Source organism: Sus scrofa, chromosome 11 (assembly GCF_054392235.1).
Source record: "Sus scrofa isolate SSC_HxYL_T2T_F1_AM1 chromosome 11, Sscrofa_HxYL_maternal_Yorkshire_Landrace_v2.0, whole genome shotgun sequence".
Lineage (NCBI taxonomy): Eukaryota > Metazoa > Chordata > Mammalia > Artiodactyla > Suidae > Sus > Sus scrofa.
In genome coordinates, this window is record NC_139393.1 from 8,428,245 (window position 1) to 8,452,735 (window position 24,491).

Consider the following 24,491-nt stretch of genomic DNA (forward strand, 5'->3'; position numbering starts at 1 on the left):
GCGCATTCATGATTTTATAACACCTTACATAGGTCATTTGGAAATATTGTTTCACAGAAGTAGGCGGGTCTTCCAGCTGTTGACACACGTTGTTACATGATATCAAAAAAGCCAGGTTTGTTAACAGCGCCAGTGATGCTGTTGAAAAGTCCTCCTGGGTGGGGAAGCTGTGAAGCTCATGGGGGCAGATACATCTTGTCCAAAATTTAAGTTTTGTGTCAAAGCTTGAATCTTTTTCTCTCTCTCTCTTTTTTATGCCTCTACCTGCAGCATGTAGAAGTTCCTGGGCCAGGGATGGAACCTGCACCACAGCAGCAACCCAAGCCACAGCAGTGACAATACTGGATCCTTAACCCACTAAGCCACCAGGGGACTCCAAAGCTTAATCTTATTGTCACAAATAGCATTGGTTGTTTTCCTTGAAGGGGCAGGCTCACCTTGTTTATTTTTGAGAAAGTGTTTGCTCAGTCCCTCGGGGTGAATAACCATGGTTTGCCTGTCAGTCCATTAATTAAAAATCATATTCTTTGAAAAAAGCTGCTAGTTCAGCTTGCAACTCAAGCAATCATACCATTCGCTTTTCCTCGAGACAACGTCATAGTTTGAAATATGGCAGAAGTACTTTTATGTTGTGCCTCAGTCTGCTACACAAAATATTAAAAAGATGTGTACTCCAGGATATAATTTAATAAAATTATTAATTTGTCCTGCTTCATCAAGGACCCTGTCAAGTGAACTTGGCTTTTTTGTCACTGCCACCACCTTGGTTAGTGCTAAGGCAATAACACTTTTTTCTCATGAATGCTTTTACAGCATTGGTGAAAATTCAACCAGAAAGGAACCTAAGTAAATGTTTTTTTCTTGACTGCACTTGTGGCATGCAGAAGTTCCCAGGCCAGGGACTGAACCCATGCCATAGCTATAACTAGAGCCACAGTCGTGACAATGCCACATCCTTTACCTGCTGTGCCACAAGGGAACTCCCTGAGTAATGTTTTATTTAGTGCCATTATACAAAGTTTTGACCTTGTGAACCTGAGCAGCTAAAGCTTGGGGACCCTTAGAGGATCATGGACCACTTGTGAGATCCACTGTCCTTAGGAAAGCTACCTCACTTCTCTGAAGTCAGAATAGAGCTGTTTGGAGAATTAAGTAAAATATTGTTTAATGAGGAATAATGCAAGGAGATGACTTAGTGTGGAGCCTGGTATATAATGTGTTTATTAAATGTTCCCTGTGATTATTAGTCTTCATGTTGGGGGGTATTGCTAGCATTTATGATCGTAGTAATGATAATACTCTTTCATTTTTCTCCATCTGTGGAAGAATGACCTGTGGCAGGTCTCTGTTGTAGTCAGTGGCTCCATGGGTCACCTTGCGTGGTCCCTCTCTTAGCTCTAGGAGGTATCTGCTCATTCCCAAATACTGTCTGTGCGACCTCTGTCACACCTTCACAGGGGTCCTTTTCTTCCGTTCTTGCTGCTACCACCCTGCTTACAGAGCATAATTTGGTGAAAGAAACTGCCATCAGAGGCAGTTCTGGCTGTTGGGAACTGACCTGCCCGAGACGCAGTTTACTAATCTATAAAGTGGAAAAAAGAATAGTCTATATATGTATTCCTGAGGGTTAATGAAATAACATACTTGAAAGAAACTGGCAGAGTGTCTGGCTATGGCACATGTTCAGTGCATGTTAGCACATTTTAACAATCTAAATTCTTCCAATCCGTGAGCATGGAATAGCTTTCCATTTATTTGTCTTCTTTAATGTCCTTCATCTGTGTCTTGCAGTTTTCAGTGTACAGGTCTTTTACCTCCTTGATTAATTTATTCCTAGGTATTTTATTCTTTTTGATGTAGTTATAAATGGGGTTGTTAATTTCTCTTTCTGCCAGTTCATTATTAGTATATAGAAATACGACAGGGTTTTTTTGTATTGATTTTTTTTAATCCTACAACTTTACTGAATTCATTTATTCATTCTAACGGTTTTTTAATGGAGTCTTTAGGGTTTTCTGTACATAATAGCATGTTATCCACAAATAGCATAGATCTCATTGTGGTGGGAATGTAAATTGGTGCAGCCACTAAGGAAAATAGTAAGGAGTTTCTTCAAAAAATTAAAAATAGAACTACTCTATGATCTGGCAGTTTCACATCTGGGTATTTATCTGATGAAAAACCCCCACTAATTGGAAAAGATATCTGTGCCCCTATATTCACTGCAGAATTATTTGCAAAGTTAAAATACGAAAATGACCTTAGTGTGCATTGTTGGATGAATAAAGAAATTGTGATAAACACACACACACACACATATATATTCTATCAAAACAGAAGGAAATCTTTTTTTTTTTTTTTTTTTGTCTTTTTTGGGCCGAGCCCGCGGTGTATGGAAGTTCCCAGGCTAGGGGTTGAATCTGAGCTGTGTCGGCCAGCCCACGCCACAGCCACGGTGACGTGGGATCTGAGCGGCGTCTGCAACCTACACCACAGCTCACGGCAACGCTGGATCCCTAACCCACTGAGCGGGGCCAGGGATCAAACCAACATCCTCATAGATGCTAGTTGGGCTTGTTAACCACTGAGCCACGATGGGAACTCCCAAGAATGAAATCTTGCCATTTGTGACAATGTGGATGAACCTAGACATCATTATCCTAAGTGAAGTAAGTCAGATGAAGACAAATAGTGTATGATCTCTCCTATACGTGGAAGTTACACCCCAAACTCATGGATGCAGATTGGTGGTTGCCCAAGGCAGAGGGTAGTGGGAGAAATAGACATAATTTTTTCCCCCTCTATTTTGGCTGCCCCCACAGCATGTGGAAGTTCCTGGGGTAGGGCTCCAACCTGAGCCGGAACTGACACCTACACTCCAGCTGCGGCAACATCGGATCCTTAACCCACTGTGCCAGCCCGGGAATCGAACCCACACCTCCAGAGAGACAAGCCAGATCATTAACCTACTGTGCCACAGTGGGAACTTCAGATGGGAAAATTTTGAGTTCAAATAAATTGGAATTCCCTGATGGCCTTGTGGTAGAAGATCCAGCATTGTCACTGCTGTGGCACAGGTTTGATCCCTGGCCCTGGAACTTTGCATGCTATGCACAGCCAAAAAAAATAAAAAAATAAAAAAATAAAATTCAATTAAAAATGGATCATCGAGAGGAAATAAAATGTAATATACTTAAATTGCAAAAAAAAAAAAAAGTGATGCAGATGTTTCCTGTTGCTCTTGTTAAAATACCAATTAGGAGCAATTCTTGATTTTTATTGAGAACAGGAGGCTATAAGATTCTAGCAAGGAGAACAAAACAGCCAAGTGAGTAATTTATTTCTGGTCAGAAGTTTCTAGGAGATAGCATTTTTTTTTTTTTATAGAAAACACTGTACACCTTTCTCTCTCTTTGATAAAACAGAATGGCAACAGCTTCAGGGCTCTGGGCTTGTCTCGGGGCCTGTTGAGATGGTAACCTCTGTTGCAGTTTCCGGATCTTGGCTCAGAGATGATAGTCTGTAGGGATCCCCTGGTTAAGCCTCTTCCGGTAAAAATCTTGGTTGAAAGTGTGGCTTGATAGAATGGGTTTTGCTTATAATTTTGCAATAGCTTTGGAATTAAAGGGAGACAGGACATCGGAGAGAGAGGACATCAGAGAGACCCCCTTATTTGTGTCATCAGAGCACCTGCTGCAGGGAAGGCCCTGGCCACGGGGTCTGCTGTGAGCAGTGCAGGCTTCTGTGTTTCGGCTGCCAGTCTTGCTCTTCTCTCATGGGGCTAACGATGCCCTTGCTTCCCTCAAGGCGAAAGCCTCAGGTGCAGTGACTGGGGCGCACTGACTGGGGGTGTGGGCGTGGTCAGCAGGCAGGTAAATCATGGGTCCAACACTCCCAATGACCCAGTTTTAGACATTCTAGTCCACTGTCGGACCCCAGGCTGGTTTTGATGTTTGAAAAATAACCCCCCAAGGGCACTCAATTCCTAAGGCCACTTTTCCGCGTGTGGAGAGGATGGCTCTCCTGTGGCCGGAGACAGGGCCCTGAGGTGGAGAGCTGGAAGCTGTCCCTTGGTCTTTGCTGGTCCAGGGCAGGATGTTCAGGCGTGGGACCGAGGCAGCCGGCTGCGGGTGGCGGTGGCGGGGAAGCCTGCGCCCTTATCGCCACCTCCTGCCCCACCAGACTCCTCGGAGGTGTGCTTTGTGCAGGTTGTGGGATGACTTTCCTCTTTTCCCAGCCCAGGAACCTCTTATTTTTGCTTTGAACCCTGCCCAGAAGTCACTCGTGCTTTTCTGACCAAATTCCATGGCCCTGCTTGAGTGTTTTTCTCTCCGTGTGTGCCAGAGGGCTTCCACCTGTGCCAGAGCAGCTCGTGACAGCAGTGACATGACTTCTGAACGTTTTCATCTCCCTCACGGGCTGTGGGTTCCTGCGCCCAGGGCTACATCTCATGCTTCTTTGTACCAGCCCCGGAGCCCAGCAGTGGGCGTGCCAGCTAGGAGGCAGAGCCTGTAGTTATTATAAGATCAGAAATTATCTGTCTGAAACTTATTAGATTATTTTGGCTCTGTGGTTTTCAGCATATATCTTTTTGTTCTCCTTTATTATTTATTCTTTAAAAAGTTACCAGTCTGTTTTAATCACAGTGCAATAGCCCCCCCCCAAAAAAAGAGGTGACCCCTGTAGAGAGGAAGGGCATACTTTGAGGAAGTGAGAGCTGTGAGCTGCCCTTTCTCTCCTGTCGCCGTCTTAGAGTGCAGGAGATGAATTCCTTTTCCTTTCTTTCTCTTCTTCCTGATGGCTGCACGCGGGGCAGAGGGAGGTTCCTGGGTCAGGGACTGAATCTGAGCTGCAGCTGTAGCAACTCTGGATCCTTTCACCCACCGCGCTGGGCAGAGGGATCGAACCCACATCTCCGCAGTGACCTGAGCCAGATTCTTAATCCACTGTGCCACCTCAGGAATTCCTTAATTCTTTTCTATGGGAAGGTGACCCCTTACAGCTGGTGTTTCAGGTGGCAAAGCAAGCAGTGCATCGCCACTGATCGTTAGTGTCCTCAGGAGCACGTTTTGTTCCCGGAAACTCCGGACTTGTGTTTGGGAGGGAGCACTCCCAGCAAGTCCATTTATCATACAACTAGAGTAAGTGAAAGGTAATCCTTTTGAAAATGTGAATTATGGAGCTGTGTGATGTGCCATTTATCTGTGTCTGCTGTGGGAAGGAAGAAGGCTGGGCTGAGTTTATGACTTTGTGCTCTCAGCTGTATTTAGAGCTGTTTCTCACACCTGCTCCACATGATGAATTTTTTTTTGCCTTTTTTTGTTTTGTTTTGTTTTGTTTTTGGTTGGATCCTTAACCCGCTGAGCGAGGCCAGGGATTAAACCCGTATCCTCGTGGATCCTAGTTGGATTCGTTAACCACTGAGGCATGAAGGGAATTCCTGGTCTTCATTTAATGCTTAGCAAGTGAGTGAACGGTTGCATGTCCACGTGGAAGCTACTGATGTTCATAGGGGGCTTGGCACAGTCCCAGGCACATAGTGGGCATCCAAAAAATTTGAAGTGGGAATGAAAACATAAACATGACATCACGAGGTCATGGTCTAGCAGGTGAGCGTGAGTTCGTGGTCCTGCCTCCTTGCCAGGAGTCAGAGGTGAGTCAGGGCTTGGGGGAGGCACAAGGCAATGCAGCGCCCTCAGAGGGGCTGCAGTTCTCAGTCTGTAATTGCTTTTTTCTTCCGTCCACCATCTTCCCCGCTGGGGAGGGACAGTCACCTGAGGACGAGAGGGAGGTTTCTGCAGCCCCTCCACTTTTCTGCATTCCAATGTAATTTATTTTTATCAGACTTTTGAATAAAATTACGCCCTCCCTTTTCCATTATGGTGAACACTTAAAATTACATTTATACAAAATTACATTTACACAAACTTCTATTAAAAGCCAAATTCTAGGCCTAAGCTATTGGCCAGATTCCATTAAAGAATATGAAGTAAATTAGTTGAGCTGATTAAAAACACCTTCATCAAAATGGAACGTTAGTGCCAACAATATTAAGAGTTGAATTATTGATTTTTTTTTAATTGCAGGTGGTACATTAGCAGGAAAGAAAACGGACTCCCCTTCCCTTCCTCTGCCGCCCATCTCCCCCTGCACTTTGGGGATGAGAAGGGGCACCAGTGACCTATTGCTGGAGATCCAGGAAAGGGAGGTGATGGAGTAAGATGGGAGGTAGAGGATGAGCCTGTAGGTGAGGCAGAGGAAGGAGAAGGAGGAGTGGGACCAGTGGTCCCAGGGAGCAGAGGTCAGACGCCAGACGCCCGGAAAGAGGGCGCGGTCCCGGCGGAGGAGCCCGCGCCTCTACTATCACCCGGGCGGCGGACCCCAGTCACAGCTGCGAGCCATCCGGGCGCGGGAAGCACGCACAAGGGCGCTCCCGCCGCAGGCCACCAGAGGGCGCGTGCGGGGCCGGCGGAGGGAGGAGGGGAGCCGGCGGAGAAGGGTCAGCCGCGGCGGCAGGGGCGGCGACGGCAGCGGCGCAGCTCCGCTCCCCGCGCGTCTCCCGTCCCCGCGCCCGGACAGGGCGCGCAGCTCTGCTGCCGGGATGCGACCGCCCGCCCGCCGCGGCCGCCGCCTGGCGCTCCCGGCACTGCTGGCGTTGTTCACCTGCTCCTTGGGTAAGTAGCGGGCGGCCGGGGCGCGCACGGGAGAGGCGTGGGTTCCCCGGGCGCAGCCGCCCGCGTCCGCGCCGAGGGAGGCGCCCGGCGGCCCAGCTCTGCCCCGCGGGCGCCCGCGCCCTGCCGTCCCGTGGCCGCTGCGCCGGCGGCATCGCCCTCTCGCGGCGCCCGGGCCGGACCCGGCTCCCCGGACGCCGGGGCGCGCCTTCCCGGCCCCTTTCGGCTCGCGGGGTCCCGCCGCCGCCCCAGCCCAACTCGCGTCTTGCCGCCTCCTTCCTCCGGCCGCGGGCGGCCCCCCGGGCGGCGAGGGCGCGGCGCCCACCCCCACAGGAAGCGCGGAGTAAATGTGCAACTGCGAGAAACTTTGAACGGAGGGAAGCGGCGGCCGCGGGCCCGCCCCCCTGCCTGCCGCCCGCGCCCCGCCGGCCCCGCGCAGGCTGGCGGCGGGCTCCGCGGCTCGGGGTCCCGCGCTCCGCCCCGCACCAGCCGCCCGGCCCGCGGTCCTCGCCCCCCGCGCCGGGCCCCTTCCCGGTGTCGCGGGCCCGCCCTAGCCCCCTAGGCTGAGATGCCCCCCTGGGCACCGGCCTCCTCTCTGGCTTCCTTGAGCCGGAAGGGAGGACGGGGTGCCCGGTTGGGCCTCCGTGGGTCGTTGGTGGCGCCGGCGCGAGGCGGGGGGGGGGGGGGCGGGGGGGGAGCTTTCCTTAATCTTGGGTTTGTCGTGGGGAAGATGAGAGAGCACTTCTGCTAACAGGGCTTGTCTGCTGCTGTTGTAGTGTCCTTTCCCTCTTTTCTTCCAAGCTCCTCCCAAGAGAATGCTCCGCTCTTTTTCATAAAATAATGTGGTAAAAGTTTTTTTATTTTTTTTTAAAAATCACTGCAGTTGACTTTCATGATGAGATTTCAAGTGTGAAAGCTGGGAGGAAAAATTATCCTTTTTCAGTGTTTTCAGGGTTATTGTCTTCCATCCCAGACTTTTGTGCTTCCTGTTAAGAGGCAGTAATTTCAGATTTTTAGAAATGGCAGAATGGTGCAATTTAGGGAAAGACGTAGCGTCACTGCTCACTGCCCACCGGAACCTTGGTCCTTATTTGTGTATCCTGGCGTGTCTGTAGGGGCTCAGGAAGTGTGGGAAAATCAGGTGAGATTAATTGGTCATTGTTCACACGCATGGTTAAGTAAGTAACAATGTAATTAAAAATGTTTGGGCACCTTGGGCAGTGAAGGCTGTAATTGACCGTGGGGAGCAACTGAACTTGGCAAGGATCTGCTTTAGTGGAAGAAAGAGTGCATGGCTGGGGGTGGGGTGGGGGGAGAAGAGGAGGCTGGCGAGCTGGGACAGGGGCTCCTCGACTCCTGGCTGCATCACTTGGCCTGCTGCCCAGATGTTTTTGCACCTCACCAAAAGGGGTGGGTGGTAGCTGAAATTGGCATTCTATTTATAGCTGTGCACTTTGTAATGCTGTGCTGGGGATATCGTATTTGTATATAATATATTCTGTTTAGGCGCTGAAGTGCACACTTGTGTCGTGATGAGTATCTGTTTTTCACCGCACTTAAGGGAGCATCAGCCCTGTCCAAATTTGCTAATACATTTGAGGATGTGCAGAAGGAACTCAAATGACCAGACATCTTATGGAGGTGTCTGTTAGCCTTGTGAAGTTGTCAGAGACGCACAATGAATAAGACATAAAACCTATTAAAAGGTCCCTGGGAGACATTTGGCTTTGTGAACTGGCTTTCATGGGTTGGTACTGGCAGGAAGCTATATTCTTGCAGGTCTGAAGTAAATCATGAGTTTATTTTATTGAGTTCTGCTCTGACGTTGTGAAGGGGCACTAAGGAATACATGTGGTACCCATGCTTTCTACATCTCGAAGTCAGTTTCCTTGGACTCTTACTGGACTAGAGAATATGATAGGCATTCTGAGGCCTGTGAACAATCCCAACAGTGTCACATACTCTAAATAGCCCCTCATAAGTGTGGCCTGATGGTTTCTAATTTAGTTTTCCCACAAACTGGAGTATGTGTGTTGGCGCTTTTAGAGAAAAGTCAATATAGAACATTTACTTTAAATCTATACAGATATGCAAACGAAATTCACTGCAACTTCAGTTCTAAAGTCCAGAGCCGGTAGAATCAGAAGATTTAGTCTCGCCTCTTGGTCAGCCCCTGTGTGGCTTCTTGTGGCTTCGAGCCTCAGTTTGCGAGAGGCGTAGAGTAGATAAATACTAAAATCGGCCGTCTCTTAGGGTTTTAACCGATTCTGTTGTAGCAGAGTCTGCTGTCTGCCACCCAGAATTCTGAGTTCCTTTTTTGCCTGACTGATGGAAAGCCTCTTAGGTGATCAGGGTTAGGGACTGAATTGTGCCCTTCAGGTTTGTGTATTGAAGGCTTAATCCCCAATCAGACCTTATTGGGAGATGGGCCTTTAAGGAGGTAATTATGGTTAAAGAGGCCATAAGGGTGGGCCCCTAATGCGGCAGGGCTGGTGTCCTCATAAAAGGGGAAAGTGCCAGGGATGCGCCCAGAGAGGAGCTGTGCGAGGACCAGTGAGAAGAGGGCCCTCTCCGAGCAAGGGCTCAGCAGGAACCAGCGCTGCTGGCTCCTTGATCGTGGACTTCTCACCCTCGAGAACAGAGAGAAGAGAATTTCTGTTGCTGAGGCCCCTCAGTCCATGCTCTCTATTATGGGCGCCCTAGAAGACTAATAATACAGGGGGTGAGGGCAGGTGGAAGAGTGGTGGCAGTGGTGGCGGCATGTCCAGTGAGAAAGCGGTTTTCCGTGGCCCTTGCAAAGCAGGGCAGCCTGTGAGCTCTCTGTGGAGATTTGGGGGCCGGGTCTCTTGGTAAAGCTTCTGCAAGGTGCTGACCCAGCTGAGAGGCAGGTCTTCTGCCCCTGTTTCATCCTTCCTGTTCCCTGTTCGGCGAATGTGATGTCTGGAGCCACGATGGCCATCTTGTGACCGCAAGGTGACCGTGAAGGCCGAAGCCAGTAGCAAGGATGGTAGAGCAGAGAGGACGGCGCCACCAGGGGGACATGGAGCACACGCGAGCCGTTTCCGCTCTGCTCTTGCGAGAGAGAAGCAAAACCAGAAACCTCTGGGAGTTCTCTTGTGGCTCAGTGGGTTAAGGACCCAGTATTGTCACTGCAGCAGCTTGGGCCGTGCAGTGACACTGGTTCAGTCCTTGGCCTGGGAACTTCCACATGCCTTGGGCACCGCCAGAAAGAAAAAACACAACAAAAACCCCCAAACCTCTGTCTTTTTAAAGCTTCAATTTTTTTTTTTTTTTGTCTGTTTGTTTTTAAATTGCATGCAGTCAAATCCTAATCCTAGTTAGTGAATCTGTGAAGAGGCTTATTTGTACCAGTGGTGAAGTAATGGATGTTGACGTTTGTCTTTCTTAGTTGTTTCTACTCTGAGTCAGGATGATATTTCTTAGCACCTGCCAAGGTTGAGGATGATTTTTTGTTCTGAGCCGGGTCTTGCTCAGATTCTTGTCAGTGCAGCGAGTCAGACATTGCAGGAGCCCAGGGATCACACCTGGCCTCAGGTTATTTTGCCATTTTGAATTTGTGGATCTTCCTTTTATTTCTTGAGCAGCACTCTGCTGCTACTGGCACAGATTTTACCCATCTGGATGGATTCTTTGTTGTCAAGGTAGTCCAGGAGCCCCAACCTGGCATAGCCCCCTTGCCATGGACTTGACCCAAGGGAATTCAGGCACTTGGGGGTGGGGTGCAGGAGGCGCAAGGAAGAGCATCTGTTTCAAATTGGGGTGGGGGGAGGGGAGGCGATGTCCTGAGCCTCTCATTAGCTTCCTCTAGGACTTGAGCAAGTCCTAATTACTGACCTCAATTGGACCACGAAGGGCCAGGGTTTTTGCTTTTCATTAGAAATGTTATAAAGCGGCACCGTTTGCAGATGTTAGATGTTTTGCCTCTTTGTAGCATCACGTGTGACCCATCTGTGACGTGGAGCTTATTCTTAAGAACGACACGCAGGTGCGTCGTTTCCTTTTTCACGTAAAGGGAAAGGGCTGGTGGGTGGATGTCAGGGGCTTATCGGACCTGTTACTGGTTGAGAGTCCCCTTAATTCCTCATTTCGGAGGCCTCTTTACTAAGTCACGCCCAGAGAAATGGGATTCCGTGTCGGTGCTGATTGAACTGCTAGAAACTGTGAACAACTTAAAAATAGAGTTAAAAGGAGGAGCTGTCCTCACAATTTCTCTCGTCTACTCAGAAAGTGTTGAGGGGGATCTTGTGTGTGTCCAGCACCGGGGCGTTTTGCAGGAAGAGGCCAAGCTAGGCATGTCTACCCCGGTGGAGCGCACGTCTTGAAGGGAAGGTGACATGGAACACGAAGTGCACCAGGTGCGGGGCTGCAGCGGTGTCCAGATGCTCTGAGAAGTGCTGCAGGGACAGGGAGTCTCTGGCTTTACCTGGAGTCTGGAGCCCTGGTTCCCAACAGGGGGCCGCCTCCCCCCCCCTGCCCCCGGAATCACCGCTGGATTCTCTGAGATGTCGTGGGTGGCGGTCACAGAGGGTGGTTGGGCAGGAGCGCTGCCCAGCGGCCTGCAGTGCGCAGACGGCCGGCCCCCATCTCCAAAGAATCAGTTATCTGGTCTAGACCGCGCATGGCCCCGGGCTGAGAAACCCTGGAGTGGGGCTCAGGGGGCATCAGAGTTCAGCCCCGGGTTCGTGGGGGGAGGGAAGAAGCAGGGGCGCTGGCTCTGGAATAGCTCTGGGTGGAGGAAGCCCGTGGGGAAAGGATGGACCTGGAGGGGGCAGGGCTGGCAGGTTGGAGGGGGCCAGCTTATGCAGGCAGGGCCTGGCACACCAGGCAGGTGTGGGACTTGGTCCTTAGAGCAGTGGGGAGCTGTTGCTGTTTGTTTTTTTCCTGTCTTTTAGGGCCACACCCACAGCACATGGCGGTTCCCAGGCTAGGGGTCCAGTGGAGCTGCAGCTGCCAGACGACGCCGCAGCCACGCCAGGTCCGAGCCTCGTCTGCGACCTACCCCACAGCTCACAGCAACACAAGATCCTTAACCCACTGAGGCCAGGGATTGAACCTGCAGCCTCATGGTTCCTAGTTGGATTTGTTTCCGCTGCGTGACCGCAGGAACTCCTGACTTGGGTTTTAAGAAGCTCACGCGGGCTGTCCTGTAGAACAGGGCTGGGGGGGGTGTCCATTCGGGAGGAGTCAGCCACAGGAGCACAGGGGAAGGTGGGTCAGGGGTGAGCCATGGGCTTCTGCCTGCAGCTGTCCCTGGGCAGTGGCCTTGTTGACTGATACAGGCACGGATGATGGAGGACCAGATCTGACTACAAGAAACATTTTTTTAAAAAATGTACTTAAATGTACACGACATAAAATGAATCATTTGAACCTTTTTTTTTTTTTTTTTGTCTTTTTGTTGGGGCCGAACCCACAGCACATGGAGGTTCCCAGGCTAGGGGTTTAATCAAAGCTATAGCCACCGGCCTGTGCCACAACCACAGCAACACCAGATCCGAGCCACGTCTGCGACCTACCCCACAGCTCATAGCAACGCTGGATCCTGAACCCACTGAGCGAGGCCAGGGATCGAACCCTCAACCTCATGGTTCCTCATCGGATTCATTTCGGCTGCGCCACGACGGGAACTCCCCATTTGAACCATTTTTAAGTGTACACTTGTGTGGCATTAAGTACCCAGACAGTTTTCTGAAGTTTGCTTTTAGCTTCAGGGGACGGTGAGAAGGGTGAGTTTAGTTTGGACGAGTTGAGTTGGGGGTGCCTGTGAGATGCTCTGGCTCTGTGTCTACTGGGCAGTTAGATCGGTGGGTCTGGAGCTCGAGGAGATGGTAGCTGTGGAAAGATTTGGGGGAAATTTGAGTTCTTCCTTTTTTTTTTTTTAAAAGAAGAGAGCCTTGATGGACAAAATAGATATATTTAAGCTTTTACTCACATGCATGTGTACTGAAGATTTGGGGAAGCAAACATTTTTTATCTGTAAAGCTAAGATGATGTTAAGCTTCAGATTTAGACAGGAAAAAAAAAAAAAGAGTTAAAGTATCAAATAAGATTTGAATGCATCTCCAGTCTAGCAGTGCCAGTCTCTCCGAGGGATGCGACTTATTTTCACTCCTAAAGGAATATTTTATGATCTGAAACGGTGATATGTTTTGGTTTACATCATTGCTTCCCATAAGAAGCTGAAGGCTCTTTACACATCACGCCGAATTTATCTTCTCCACATCCTTGAGGGTGGCTTTGCAGGAGCTTGTTTTCTGTTTATGAGATGAAGGAAGGAAAGGAAGACAAACGGCCAGTGCTTGTTGGGGAAAAGCCCCGTCCGGTTCCCTTGAGTATCGTCTCGCTGTCTGTCCCAGGGTGGGTCAGACTTTAGCACACCGCAGCACCTCGGGGTCTCCTTTGTTGTTTGTTTTAAAGTTTTTTGCTTATTTTGGCTGAGGCTTGCAGCAGCTTGATGTGGATCTCAGTTCAGGCCGGTGACCCTGGGCCACCGCAGGGAAAGCCCCGAGTCCTAACCGCTAGACCACCAGGGAGCTCCCAGGGTCCCCTCTGTTAAGGTCCTTTTGGTTGAGACACCGATTCCTGGGTTTTAGCTCCTGCTTTTTCTGATTCATGAGGTCTGAGATGAGGCCTGTGGATTTGCATTTTTACCCAGGTGCTAGGTGAGTCATATGTGCTGGCAGGGGCCTGCTTGGGCCACCCTGGCCCCAGTGTGATATGTTACTGGGTGATTTTCCTGCACTGGATAGAACGGGAAGATGCCTGCTGGTTGCTTTGTCTTGAAGATGAAGGAAGGAGCTGTTTTGGAGGGAGCAGAGGGTGGAACTGAGGCCCGATTTTCAGCCCTCAGGTGTTTTGTCTCTTTGGGGAAGGAACCAGAAGCCCTAGATTTCAGACTGAGAAGTCTTCCTCGTCCCTGTGTCATCGGGCGATTTACAGATGCTCCTGTAGGTGTGGAGTGTGAGTCTTGAAAACTAGAGCCGCGGGTTGTTGGAGTGAGGGATTTTGGGCAGTGGACAAGTGAGGTCCTAAAGGCATTAGAACGGCTCAGACCGTGGGTACCACAGATTCATTGGCTCCAACAGGGGTGCTTTTTAGAACCCAGTTTTTCTGTTAGCAAGTTAAGATACCGAAAGCCGAGCGTAAAGGAGGCTGCAGTTTTCCGCAGCATGTACTCCAGCGGGGGGGAAGGAGTCGTGCCCGGTGCGGGTGTGCTTGTGTTTGCGTGTTGCTGTCCTGCACGCTTCAGTGTCTGCTGGACTAGTTTGTGGGGCCAGGACCCTTCTGCCCTCCACCCGTGACTCAGTCTGTGCTTAAGACTCTCTCCCCAAACTCGGTTCGAGTTGGAATTTTCTTGCTTTCAGATCCTGAGCCACATTTGGGTTTTGATGTCACCCGTTTAAATGAGATACGGATCAAAGAAGTCAACGGTCTTTCCCTTCTCAAAACATATGGTTATTTCCTCTGTTTTCCGCATCTACTGCCTTCCCTCTGGCACATCCAGTGTAGTGGTCCCAGCAAACCTCGTTGCCGAGTGGGGGAAATCTGTGCGGCAAGCGGACTTCTCAGAGGAGGCAGGGCCGTGTTTCGGGTGGAGGGAGATGGTGTTTGGGCATTTCCCGGCCGCTGTGTCACTTTTGAGGCTTAAGGAACCCAGGGAGGGTGGCAGAGGGGTGCCGGACCCTGAATGCCATCCAGCTCTCCACTTGCTGGGCTCGCAGCACTGTGCTGGCATCGTCCCCAGCACAGCGATGTCACCTGTTTCTATTTGGCACCTGAGCAGGAGGCTCTACAGCTTCCCCCATGACCAGGCGCTGCCGGGGCCGCACCTGCCTTGACGTTGTCCATCCTTGTCCAGATCCCCTCCTTTCCACGGAGGGAGGCAGAGGCTCTGGGAGGCCGAGGCATTGGCCCCGCGATGCTGAGCGGCACAGCTGGGTTTGGTGGCATGTGGTGTGCGTTAGAATCCATGTGTCACTGGGGCGCTGCTCTCATCCTCGTGGTCACGCGGGGCCCCGTGCTGTGGCGTCTCCCCTAGTCCGTGGAGCCTTCAGGGGAGAGCTCCCTCCAGGAAGATCTTAACACCTGATAGCTCTGCCGTCTCCTCTCTGCCTGGCCACGTCTGTTTGTCTCCTTTGCAGTGTTGTCCCTGAGATGTTGGGGTTCCCTTGCCCCTGTCTTTCCCACCCAGCCTTGCAGCTTTAGTTGCATCGCGTGTGCCGTGGAGACTGTCCCCTCACCTGCGTGAGCCGCGCCCCTGGCAAACTGGGCGTTTGTCCTTGAACACCCGCGGGACCTCCGCACGTCGGGAACACGCTGGGCTTTCCCACCGTCTGCTCCCCTCCTTCGTTGTCGGGCCGTGAACGGCACCCCGTCTACCCCGGCCCTCGCATCTGATCCCCGAAGCTCCTGCACCTGCCTCTGTGTCTCCTTCCCCGTCCTCGCACAGCCGCAGACCCTGCTCAGGGCCGGAGACCCAGCAGCCCCGCCGCGCCGGCCGCGGCCCCTCGCCCCTCTGGCCGCAGCTCCCGCCGCCGCTGGCCGCGCCTGGCTTTTTCTGTCCCTCCACAGCCCAGCCCACACGCCGCCTCCGGAAGCTTGTCTGGGGCACGCATGTCACCATGGCCCTCTCCCTGAAGGCCTCAGAGAGCTTTTAGCGGCCCTCGCCATACAGCCGGACTCCCTGCCCCCGTCAGGAAACGGCTCCTGGCGGCGTCTCCAGCCTCACTTCTAGCCCCAGTCCCTCCCTGTCCTCAGGTGTCCGTGCCCAGGTCCCTCGCTCCCCTCCCCATCTCTTTGGGCACACGGGGCTGTTTACTGTGCTTTATGTGCAGAAACCTGTTTCCAGGCCTCCTCCTGCTCTGGCTCTTGACGTGTCTGCCCCTGGCCTACTTCTGGGCACCGGTCAGCTGGCCGCAGGCAGTGCTTCCCTCCTCTGCTGCGCTGCCTGATGCTTTGCCCTGCTCCTCGGGCTCCCTCAGCAGTGCCACGAGAGCACCTGCTGTCAGAGGGCGCCCCTGTGCACTTGGGTGTTGAGAGAGGGACTTGTCTGTGCTGTTAGACCTTTAGCTCCTTGGGAGCTGCTCACCTATCTCCTGCCCAGCTCCTAGCAGAACACCTGGCACCTAACCCATGCAGCCACTCTGATTTTCTGCTGAACAAACAAAAGTAAACATGAATGGTGGTGATGACAGTGGCTTCTCCCCCCCTTGGATATGCCAGGCCTTGCCTAGGCCCCTTACAGGGGCTCAACCACTGGCTCCTCAGCTGCCCCTTGGGTTGGTTCTTCTGTCCTCAGCCCTGCGGAGTGCAGGGCCTTCCATTAGATGCTTGGGTGGCGCCCCTTCTCCGTCTCCACCTCCGTGGGGACAGTGTGTTTGTCAGAGGAGGACAAGGAAAGCAGGCCCTGCCGCTGTCATTGGCCAGGAGCATTCATTTCTCTTCCCTCTGCTTCTAGGGATTATCTTCAAAGCAGGTGGTTGGAACCGAATAAATTGGTTGCAGGCTGTGCATCCTGGAGCTTAAGTCCCCTCCGGAGGAGCTGGAATTAAGCCTGGAAGCTCCAGGGACCAGGAGTGGCTGGGGCCAGGCCGTGCCGGTGGAACTGTACCTTAAAGTAGGTCACAGCAGAGAAGGGGCGCCAGGCTTCCTCCCACTGCACCAGGGAGCACCCAAGCCTGGGGGTGCCAGCTCAGGCCCCAGGGGTGTGTGAGCTCTGTCCTGGATGTCAGGGCTGCCTATGCTCTGACCCCCACCTCCCCGACTTGTGTGGGGGTCGCAGGGCCACCCAGCCCCACCGTGAGCCTTTATCTCCTCCGCCTGCAGCAGTACCACGACCACCCCCTGGGCCTGTGGAAGATGCTGAGCCTGAACCCTCGCTAAACACTTTCTGCCTCATCTCACTTCATCCCTGCAGCTCTCCTCTGAGGGCTTATTTAGCGTCTTAGCGCTTTTGGTGTTGGGTATTTAATTTGGTTTCTATGATACATGTTACTGGGAGAGTTTGGGAGGATGAATCAGGCACAGGGACAAAACGGGGTTTGGAGGCACAGTCCTCCCTGCCTGCCTGCCTGGTCTCTGCTCCCTCCTAGGAACGGAAGACAGTTGATTAGTGTTGCTTAAATGCGTGTTAATTAATTCCTCACCCGTTTTCTCACACGCTAGGGCTTAGGCTAGCCTATAAATCTTAGGCTCAGGTTAGCTGTAAAATGTGATTTATCTCTCAGGATAGGTGTGCCTAACACGTTAGTTGGCTTGAATTATTTAAAGTTATCATGAGAAAGGTCTTATTTCTATTGCCTGCCCTGATTTGCACTTTAAATATAGTTCCCTGTAGCAATTCACAGGAATTCATGTTGAAAATAGAAAAGGGAAAATTGCTTTTAAACAGCAGTTTGGCATATAAGAGCGTGATTTATCTTGGAATATTTCACCAACTGCACATTAAAGCTGAGTTTTCAAGAATGTAGGCCCCCCCCCCCCCCCCCCGGAATGAATCTGGAAATCCTTAAGAAGCCAGACAGCAAACACTGAGCCTCAGGGTGCCGCTCCCCTTGGCGGGGTCTCCCTGCCTGTTCTCCTGCATCTACCACCTCCTGCTGTGGGAGAGTCCCACCCTGTGCTCTGGTTGGGGGTGTGGAAGGTGACACACCTCACTTGCTAATTTTTCTCACCTTCTTCCTCTGGAGCCCCATATCTCCTTCATTTCCATGAACTGCAAAGGCTGGGATTTTGTTGGTTGGATTTCTGTAAATGATGCACTGTTTTAAATTCGGATTTGTTAATGGTATCGCATATCCTGTGCCTTCAAAGTGTGTTTGGCCCCTCAATGATTTCTTTTGTTTTCCTTAGATTAAAGAAATATAAAGCCAGCTGGTATTTTTGTTAATATTCCTTGTGTGGGGATTATCTTGCCCCAGCAAATTATTACAATTTGTTCTTATGCTGGAATCAACTCTGATGTACTACTGATGTTAGGACTTTAAATATTATGTAATTTATTTCTGTCATGGGAAAAAGGAGTTTTTAATTTCACAGCCGCAGGAGAAATACATTTTGTTTCTTCTCTTTAAAAGGACATCTTACCTTTAGCCCGGTGTATTTTTGTAGAGAACTAATATCTGGTTTCCTCTTCCCTCAGTCAAGCTTTGTCTGGATAAAAGTGTGGTGTCTTTGTCCCATAGGGTCAGGGACAGTTTGCGGGATCCACGTGATTTGTGGGGAACACCTCTTCTTGATGTAATTCCTACTTTAAGCAGTAAGGCCGTCAAGTAATATTATTGCTGCTTAGTATGAAAGGTGATGATGCGTTAGTAGTATTTAGAACCAATACAGAACAAAGACATTTTTCTTGGGTGCAGAGGCTGCGTTCTGAAGGGCGGGGCTTCTGTGTTGACATACTCTTCTTTGTCGCATCGCCGTCTGGCCTTGAGAGAAAGGGTGGTAGGACTGCTGACCCCGCGACCTGGTTACTAGCTGGTGAGTCACCGAATGTGTTAAACTAGGAAGGTTATTTTTCTTGATAAAAGGACATGCTAACCTAGAGAGCCTTGACTGTCAGAATTAGGCATTGATGGGGTTGTTGGGGGGGTGGATTTTGGGTCTCGGGGCCTGTGTTGGATTGACCACGGTTTTCAGGTCCCTCGAGCTGCCTCAGCGTTCTGTTTTCTGGAATCTCTGATGCCGAGTGCTCTTAATGTGCTGCAACCGCCCTGTGTGAAGTTTATTACTGATAATATTTTTAAGATCTTCTTGAGGGTTTTCAGTGTGCATCCTGGCTTTGGAGATAAATAAAACAAACAACAACAAAAAATTAAAGGCCCGGAAGCAGCATTGAAATGGTGTGGGAGGTTAAATCTCTCTTCTTAGAACTTAACGAATAATTTGGGCTTGCATTTGCCTTGCTGTGTGCGTGTGTGTGTGTGTGAGAAAATGAGAAAGCACATCAGATCCCAGTGACCATAAACTACGTGGGGGACTAAAGCCCTTTGTGCTGCTGGATTGGCACCGAGAGGCGCCGCCTGCTCGGAAGAGGTGGGCCCCGGGCCCGCGGGAGACCTTGGCTGTGTTCGTTCGCTCCTTCCACACACAGGTGTTGACCCCCTTGGGCTGGCTGTGTTGTAGGTTTGGGGGCAAACAGTGAATCACACCACGTAGCTGCCTTCCTGGAGTTTCTATCGAACTAGTGTAGAAGACAAGCAATGAACAGATAGATTATATCAGCGGGGTCTGTGCTCTGAGCAAGCCAAGCAGAGTGAGGGCGGGGAGCCTCCTGCGGTACCTGCTCGGATCTCAGATCCCGCAGAGGTGCGTTCCATGTCGCCCTGCCTTCGGAGAGGGCACCCTGGGCGCTAGACCATGTGGGCCACTGGCTTCTCAGCATGAAGATGCTTCAGGTTATTTCCTGTGATCCGACGCCCATGCAGAGAGTCGGAGGCCCCGGGAGTCTGGGCTTGGGAAGGGTCTGTGGCATGCAGGTGGCCTTGTCTCCTGCTTCCGGGCAGGGCCTCCTGTGACCCCGGGAGCCCCGCTCCCCCGCCCCTGGCACTGGGCGCTGTGCCCGCCGTGGGGTCGCCCGCCCGGCCTGTCCGTCCCTTCCTGCTCCGTGGCGTTGCCCCCTGCGTCCTGGGAATGCTCACTGGGGCGCCGACTCTGTGCAGTGCTCTCCCCTCTGCTTTTCAGGAGAACGGGCTGTAAAGCCAAGGTGTTCGTTTTTGTCTGGTTAACCTTCCTGACCGCTTTGTCGTTTCGCTTTATATTTTCCACACGTTACTGTCAGGCCGTTATTAATATTTTTAACATAGAGCCTGGACGTGTCTCTAGGGATGTCTTCGTCTGTTGATGCGCTTGACTCTGAACTTGAAATCATCCTACATGGGAAGGCGTCTAATTCCTCCCCTCCCTCAGCCCCGTGACTTTATTAGGGTTCTGATCCTCCCCCCCGCTCGCAGGAGCAGAATCCACACTGCGCTGCTGACCCCGCAACCGCCCAGACGGAAAGCTTGCCGCAGGTAGAGCCTGTTGCCCGCCTGGCAGGGATTCGAGGGGAGTTTGTGCTTCTTCCTGCTGGATTCTCAGGAATTCTCCTTTGCTTAAGAAGGCACCAGAACTGAGGTTTCTAAGAAGTTGTATCTAGGCATCTGTCCTGTGGTTTATCGCTGCAGACGCAAATGCTGTACCCAGATCCCAGTGCCTTTGATGCAGAGTTTCCTCAGCTGGTAGCTGGAAGCACGTTGGCTTCACAGCGGTGAATGATCTTCTTAGGTCTGGAGACAAAGGCAGCCTACAGTGCTAGTTTGTAGCAATGCAGCTGCTTTTAAAAATGAGCAAAATTTATCTCTTTAAAGTATCATTTTTTTTTCACTTTAAGCAAAACTGTTGAATATGGGAATGAATCTTAGTTGCCAATTTTAATGTAAAAATCTTTCTTTCTTTCCCAGCTTTTGCTTTGGTTTCTGAAGATATGAAGAAAGAGGTCAAACAATCTAAGGTACTAATAATTCTAATGATCAAATCTATTCTCTCTCTCTGCAATTTGTTTTTATTTTCTTTAATGGGAGTTGTAATGATTTCAACTTTCAATGGTTATAAAATTTTTTAAAATGATTTAGTGGAACATAAATTTTTGAATCCATAGCAGCCACCCACAAATAGTCTTGCCTAAAAAAATGCTTTAATAGTTAAAGCACATCCACTTGGTTTTAGATTTCATTTTAAGAAAAAAGGTACTTTGGTATCAAGCTGGACTTTGTATTTTTAGGGCTGTACTCACAACATATGGAGGTTCCCAAGCTAGAGGTCGAATTGGAGCTGTAGCCCACTGGCCTACACCACAGCCACAGCAATGCCAGATCCAAGCCATGTCTGCAGCCTGCACCACATCTCACAGCACCACTGGATCCTTAACCTACTGAGCGAGGCCAGGGATCGAACCCACAACCTCATGGTTCCTACTCGGATTCGTTTCCACTGCGCCACGACGGGAACTCTGAGCTGCACATTGTAAAAGTCCTTCTTGGATACGATTGTTTTCTCCAGCCCTACTGCATCATAACCCTGGGCTTCAGAAAGGATTACCCTGTGCCCAGGTTGCATGAACCTGAGTGTCTGTCACCTTGAAGCTGGCCCCGGGTGAGAGGGCATCTTGGGGACTGGCTGAGAGACCCCAAAGATGACTGCCAGGGTCCTCGCACAATCAGAACCAGAAACCGAGACCTGGGGCCCGATGGAGGGGGGACAGCGCTTGTCTAAATCTCAGAGCTGCTCCCTTTCCCTGGTTGCTGGTTGCGCTCAAGAACTGCATCTAGGGGTTCCTGCTGTGGCACAGTGGGATCAGCGGCATCTTGGTAATGCCAGGATGCAGGTTCAGCCCCTGGCCAGCCCCCGTGGTTAAGGATTTGGTGTTACCATAGCTGCGGTGTAGCTCGCAACTGCGGCTTGGATGTGACCCCTGGCCCCACGAACTCCGTGTGCTGTGGAGCTGCCAAAAAAAAAGAAAAACTGCCATCTAAATTTTACTGTTTGCGGTTGCATTAGATCAGTTTAGCATATGAGGAAGAGAATCTTTTAAAAATAGGAGTTGTTTTTGTCATATTAATTAAGGCTCAGTTGATTCTATTTTTTTACCCTATAATGAGTATAAAAGCATTTTATTTATTTATTTATTTGGTCTTTTTGCCTTTTTCCAGGGCCACTTCCCACAGCATATGGAGGTTCCCAGGCTAGGGATTTAATCCGAGCCACAGCCGCTGGCCTTACGCCACAGCCACAGCAATGTGGGTTCCGAGCTGCATCTGCAACCTACACCACAGCTCACGGCAAAGCAGGATCCTTAACCCACTGAGCAAGGGCAGGGACCGAACCCGCAACCTCATGGTTCCTAGTTGGATTTGTTAACCCCTGCGCCACGACGGGAACTCCTAAAAGCTTTTTAAAATAGAATGTTTCTTTTACCAAGTATGATCTGTTCTGAGTAAATCATGGGATTCCTACCCAGGGGAGATGATAGTAATTCCGTATGGTTTTAAGACGTTTATGGTAAATAAGGCATTTTCAGACATTTCATTTAATTTGATTTTCTCAGGGATCATGCTATTGCTAAACAAAGCAGATATTTCCATGTGTAGTAGAGAAAATTTACCATCAGAAATTAATGTGACCGAGGTCACATGACTATTAAAAGGTGAAGTTGAGTTCTCTTGTGACGTGGTGGGTTAAGAATCCAGACTTGTCACTGCTGCGGCTCGGGTTGCTGATCCCTGGCCCTGGAACTTCCACATGCCATGGGTGTAGCCAAAAAAAAAAAAAAAAAATTCGCTGTAACGTGTCTGTGTGGCAGTAGGGAGGCTCATTTATAATAAATTTAAGGGTTATTCATAGAAAATTAAAATTTCATGTAATTAAAAAATTTTAGCACATATTTTCAAATACAGGTTTTTTTGTTTTTGTTTTTTTACCAATCTTTACAAAAGAGGAAATGGATATATTCTTTGCCTTGACTACATATGTAAATATAAGTGGAGATAATGGCAACTCCTGTGTCGTGTGTCATTTTCCATGCAAAGGTATCGAAGCCTGTGACGTCTGTGTGCTTGGGCCTCAGAGTCAGAAAGCCGTGGATCCTGCGAGGGGCAGCAGTGGTAGAGCGTCCGCTGGGGCGCACACCCGGCGCTGGGAGATGGGGAGGAATTAACCTGCCCAAGGTCGTGCACTGTCTGTCGATGAGCCCGAGGTCGGGTTAAGGCTCCCGACGGTAACCGCGTTCGGTGGGGAGTATGCTTCCTTCCCACTCTCAGCACATCTGACGGGACCTCTCCCTGCTGCCCGGAAGGCCACCTTCCGTCCCGCTCGCCCCGCTGCTCGCTGTGGTCAAGGGCCCTGGTTTCCTAGAGCTGAGGTCCTTCCCCAACTGCTCAGGTGAGCTAGTTGGCATCTGGAGGCTTCACGCCAGGACCCCGAGTGCCCCAGGCCTGACCCCGGCCCCGGCTCCTCTGCTGGGCTCTGGTCCCTGGCTCTGGGGTTTCTGACACAGCCCAGCTTTCTGTGCAGGCTGCCTCAGGCTTGTGCTCAGGCCGTGGGTGCTGCCTCAGCCAGGCCATGTCGCCGTCTTCCCCCTGTGGTTTTGGCAGCCTTTCATCCTGGAGTGGCTTGTGGTCCAGGATCCTGTGTGACGTGGGCTTCCAGCCGGGCTCTGGGGCCTAGCTGCTGTGGTTCCCAGCACTTGTCCAGCCCTGACCTCCTGCGGGACTCACTGGCCCTCGCTGTGTTCAGCTTCCTCGTCTGTAAGATGGGGTAACAGGACCTAGTGGTTTTGAAGATGAAGTGTGTGTTGTGTGGGTGTGTGTGTTGTGTGTTCACCTCTCAGAGCAGTGCCAGTCCCTGTTTAAAAGTGTAGCTGATAGGATAGCAGGAAGCATCTTGGGCAGCCTTTTAAGAGGCACCCACACAGATGAGAGTAACACGAGGAAGCATGAACCTGACTGCTCTTACCTGTTACATTTCTCTTAGGGCAGCTTAGACTTCATAAGAAGTGGCTGAGGAGATGGTAGGAAGAGCAGGGCTGAGCAGCTGGTGAGCGTTTGCATTGGGCAGACATGACATTGTCTAAAGCCTCCCAGCAACCCTGGGAAGTCGGTCTTACGATACCTATTTTACTGAAGCTGAGGCCTGAGCCAGTGAGTGATGGAAGCAGAATCACAACACCGGACCAGCTTCCGGCTGGTGCACCAATAATGAACACATCTGATGAATTTGTTCTGTTCAAAATCCAGGGGGTAGTGGTTGTTTGCAACCAGATAGAAGATGCCATTTTCTCTCTTTCTTCTTAAAAGATGTCCTAACAAATTCTTTTGAGGCTGTTTCCTTTTTAAATTTTGTTTGTTTGGTTGGTTTTAGAGCCGCACCTGCGGAATATGGAAGTTTCCAGGCTAGGGGTTGAATCAGAGCTGCAGCTGCCGGCCTGTATCACAGTGCAGGATCCAAGCCACGTCCAAGCTCACGGCAATGCTGGATCCTTAACCCACTGAGCGAGGCCAGGGATTGAAGCCACATCCTCATGGATACTAGTTGGGCTCATTACTGCTGAACCACAATGGGAATTTCCCGCTTAGTCTAATTGTCTTTCTCTAAGGGGAAATTACCAGAGACCATTTTGGTTCCATTTCAGTTTGTGTAATTCAGTCATTCTTTGGGTATTTTATTTTTACAGTTTACAAATTGAGCAATTCTGATGGGCTCATCATTTCCTAGCTGTTGTGTCAGGCAGTTGAAGCTGCAGGGCTTAATAACAAGCAGAAAGCTGCTCGTGGATTGTCTTTGCTTTTGCGATGGCATCTGGTAGGAAGTCCGCTCTTGTTCTGGCTTGTGTAGTCTGGAAACATTGAGTTCAGGATATTCTTTTATGTTCACCTTCTGGATCAATGTGACTATTGTTGTAGCTATTACTTTTAGGTTACTTTGAAAATACGTTGGGTCTCATGGTGCGTTTTTTTCTGAAGACAGCCTCCGGAGGAGGACCAGGGCATGTGCTATTAGGAGGGTATAAGGAATGAATGCTGGAATGCAACCTGACCCAGATTTTATTTTATTATTTTTTCAGTGTTTTTAATGGTATTTTTCTATTTTTTAATGTTGTATTGAAGTATAGTTGATTTATATTGTTGTGTTCATTTCTGCTGTACAACACAGTGATGCAGTTACACATGTACACACACCCGTTCTTCTTCAGTTTCTTTCCCCATCTAGATGATCACAGAATATTGGGTAGAGTTCCCTGTGCTCTACAGTAGGTCCCTGTTGGCC

At 50.4% G+C, this 24,491-nt stretch overlaps 1 protein-coding gene across 1 annotated transcript in view; it reads left to right on the top strand.

Annotated features, from left to right (window-relative positions):
- Positions 1 to 5,581: 5,581 nt before the first annotated feature.
- B3GLCT (beta 3-glucosyltransferase) overlaps positions 5,582 to 24,491 on the top strand; it is a 115,765-nt gene continuing 96,855 nt past the window's right edge. The window contains exons 1-3 of the mRNA XM_021065554.2: positions 5,582 to 5,653; positions 6,248 to 6,674; positions 20,132 to 20,181. Of these exons, the coding sequence (XP_020921213.2) occupies positions 5,582 to 5,653; positions 6,248 to 6,674; positions 20,132 to 20,181 (549 nt within the window). The remainder of the gene's footprint in view (positions 5,654 to 6,247; positions 6,675 to 20,131; positions 20,182 to 24,491) is intronic.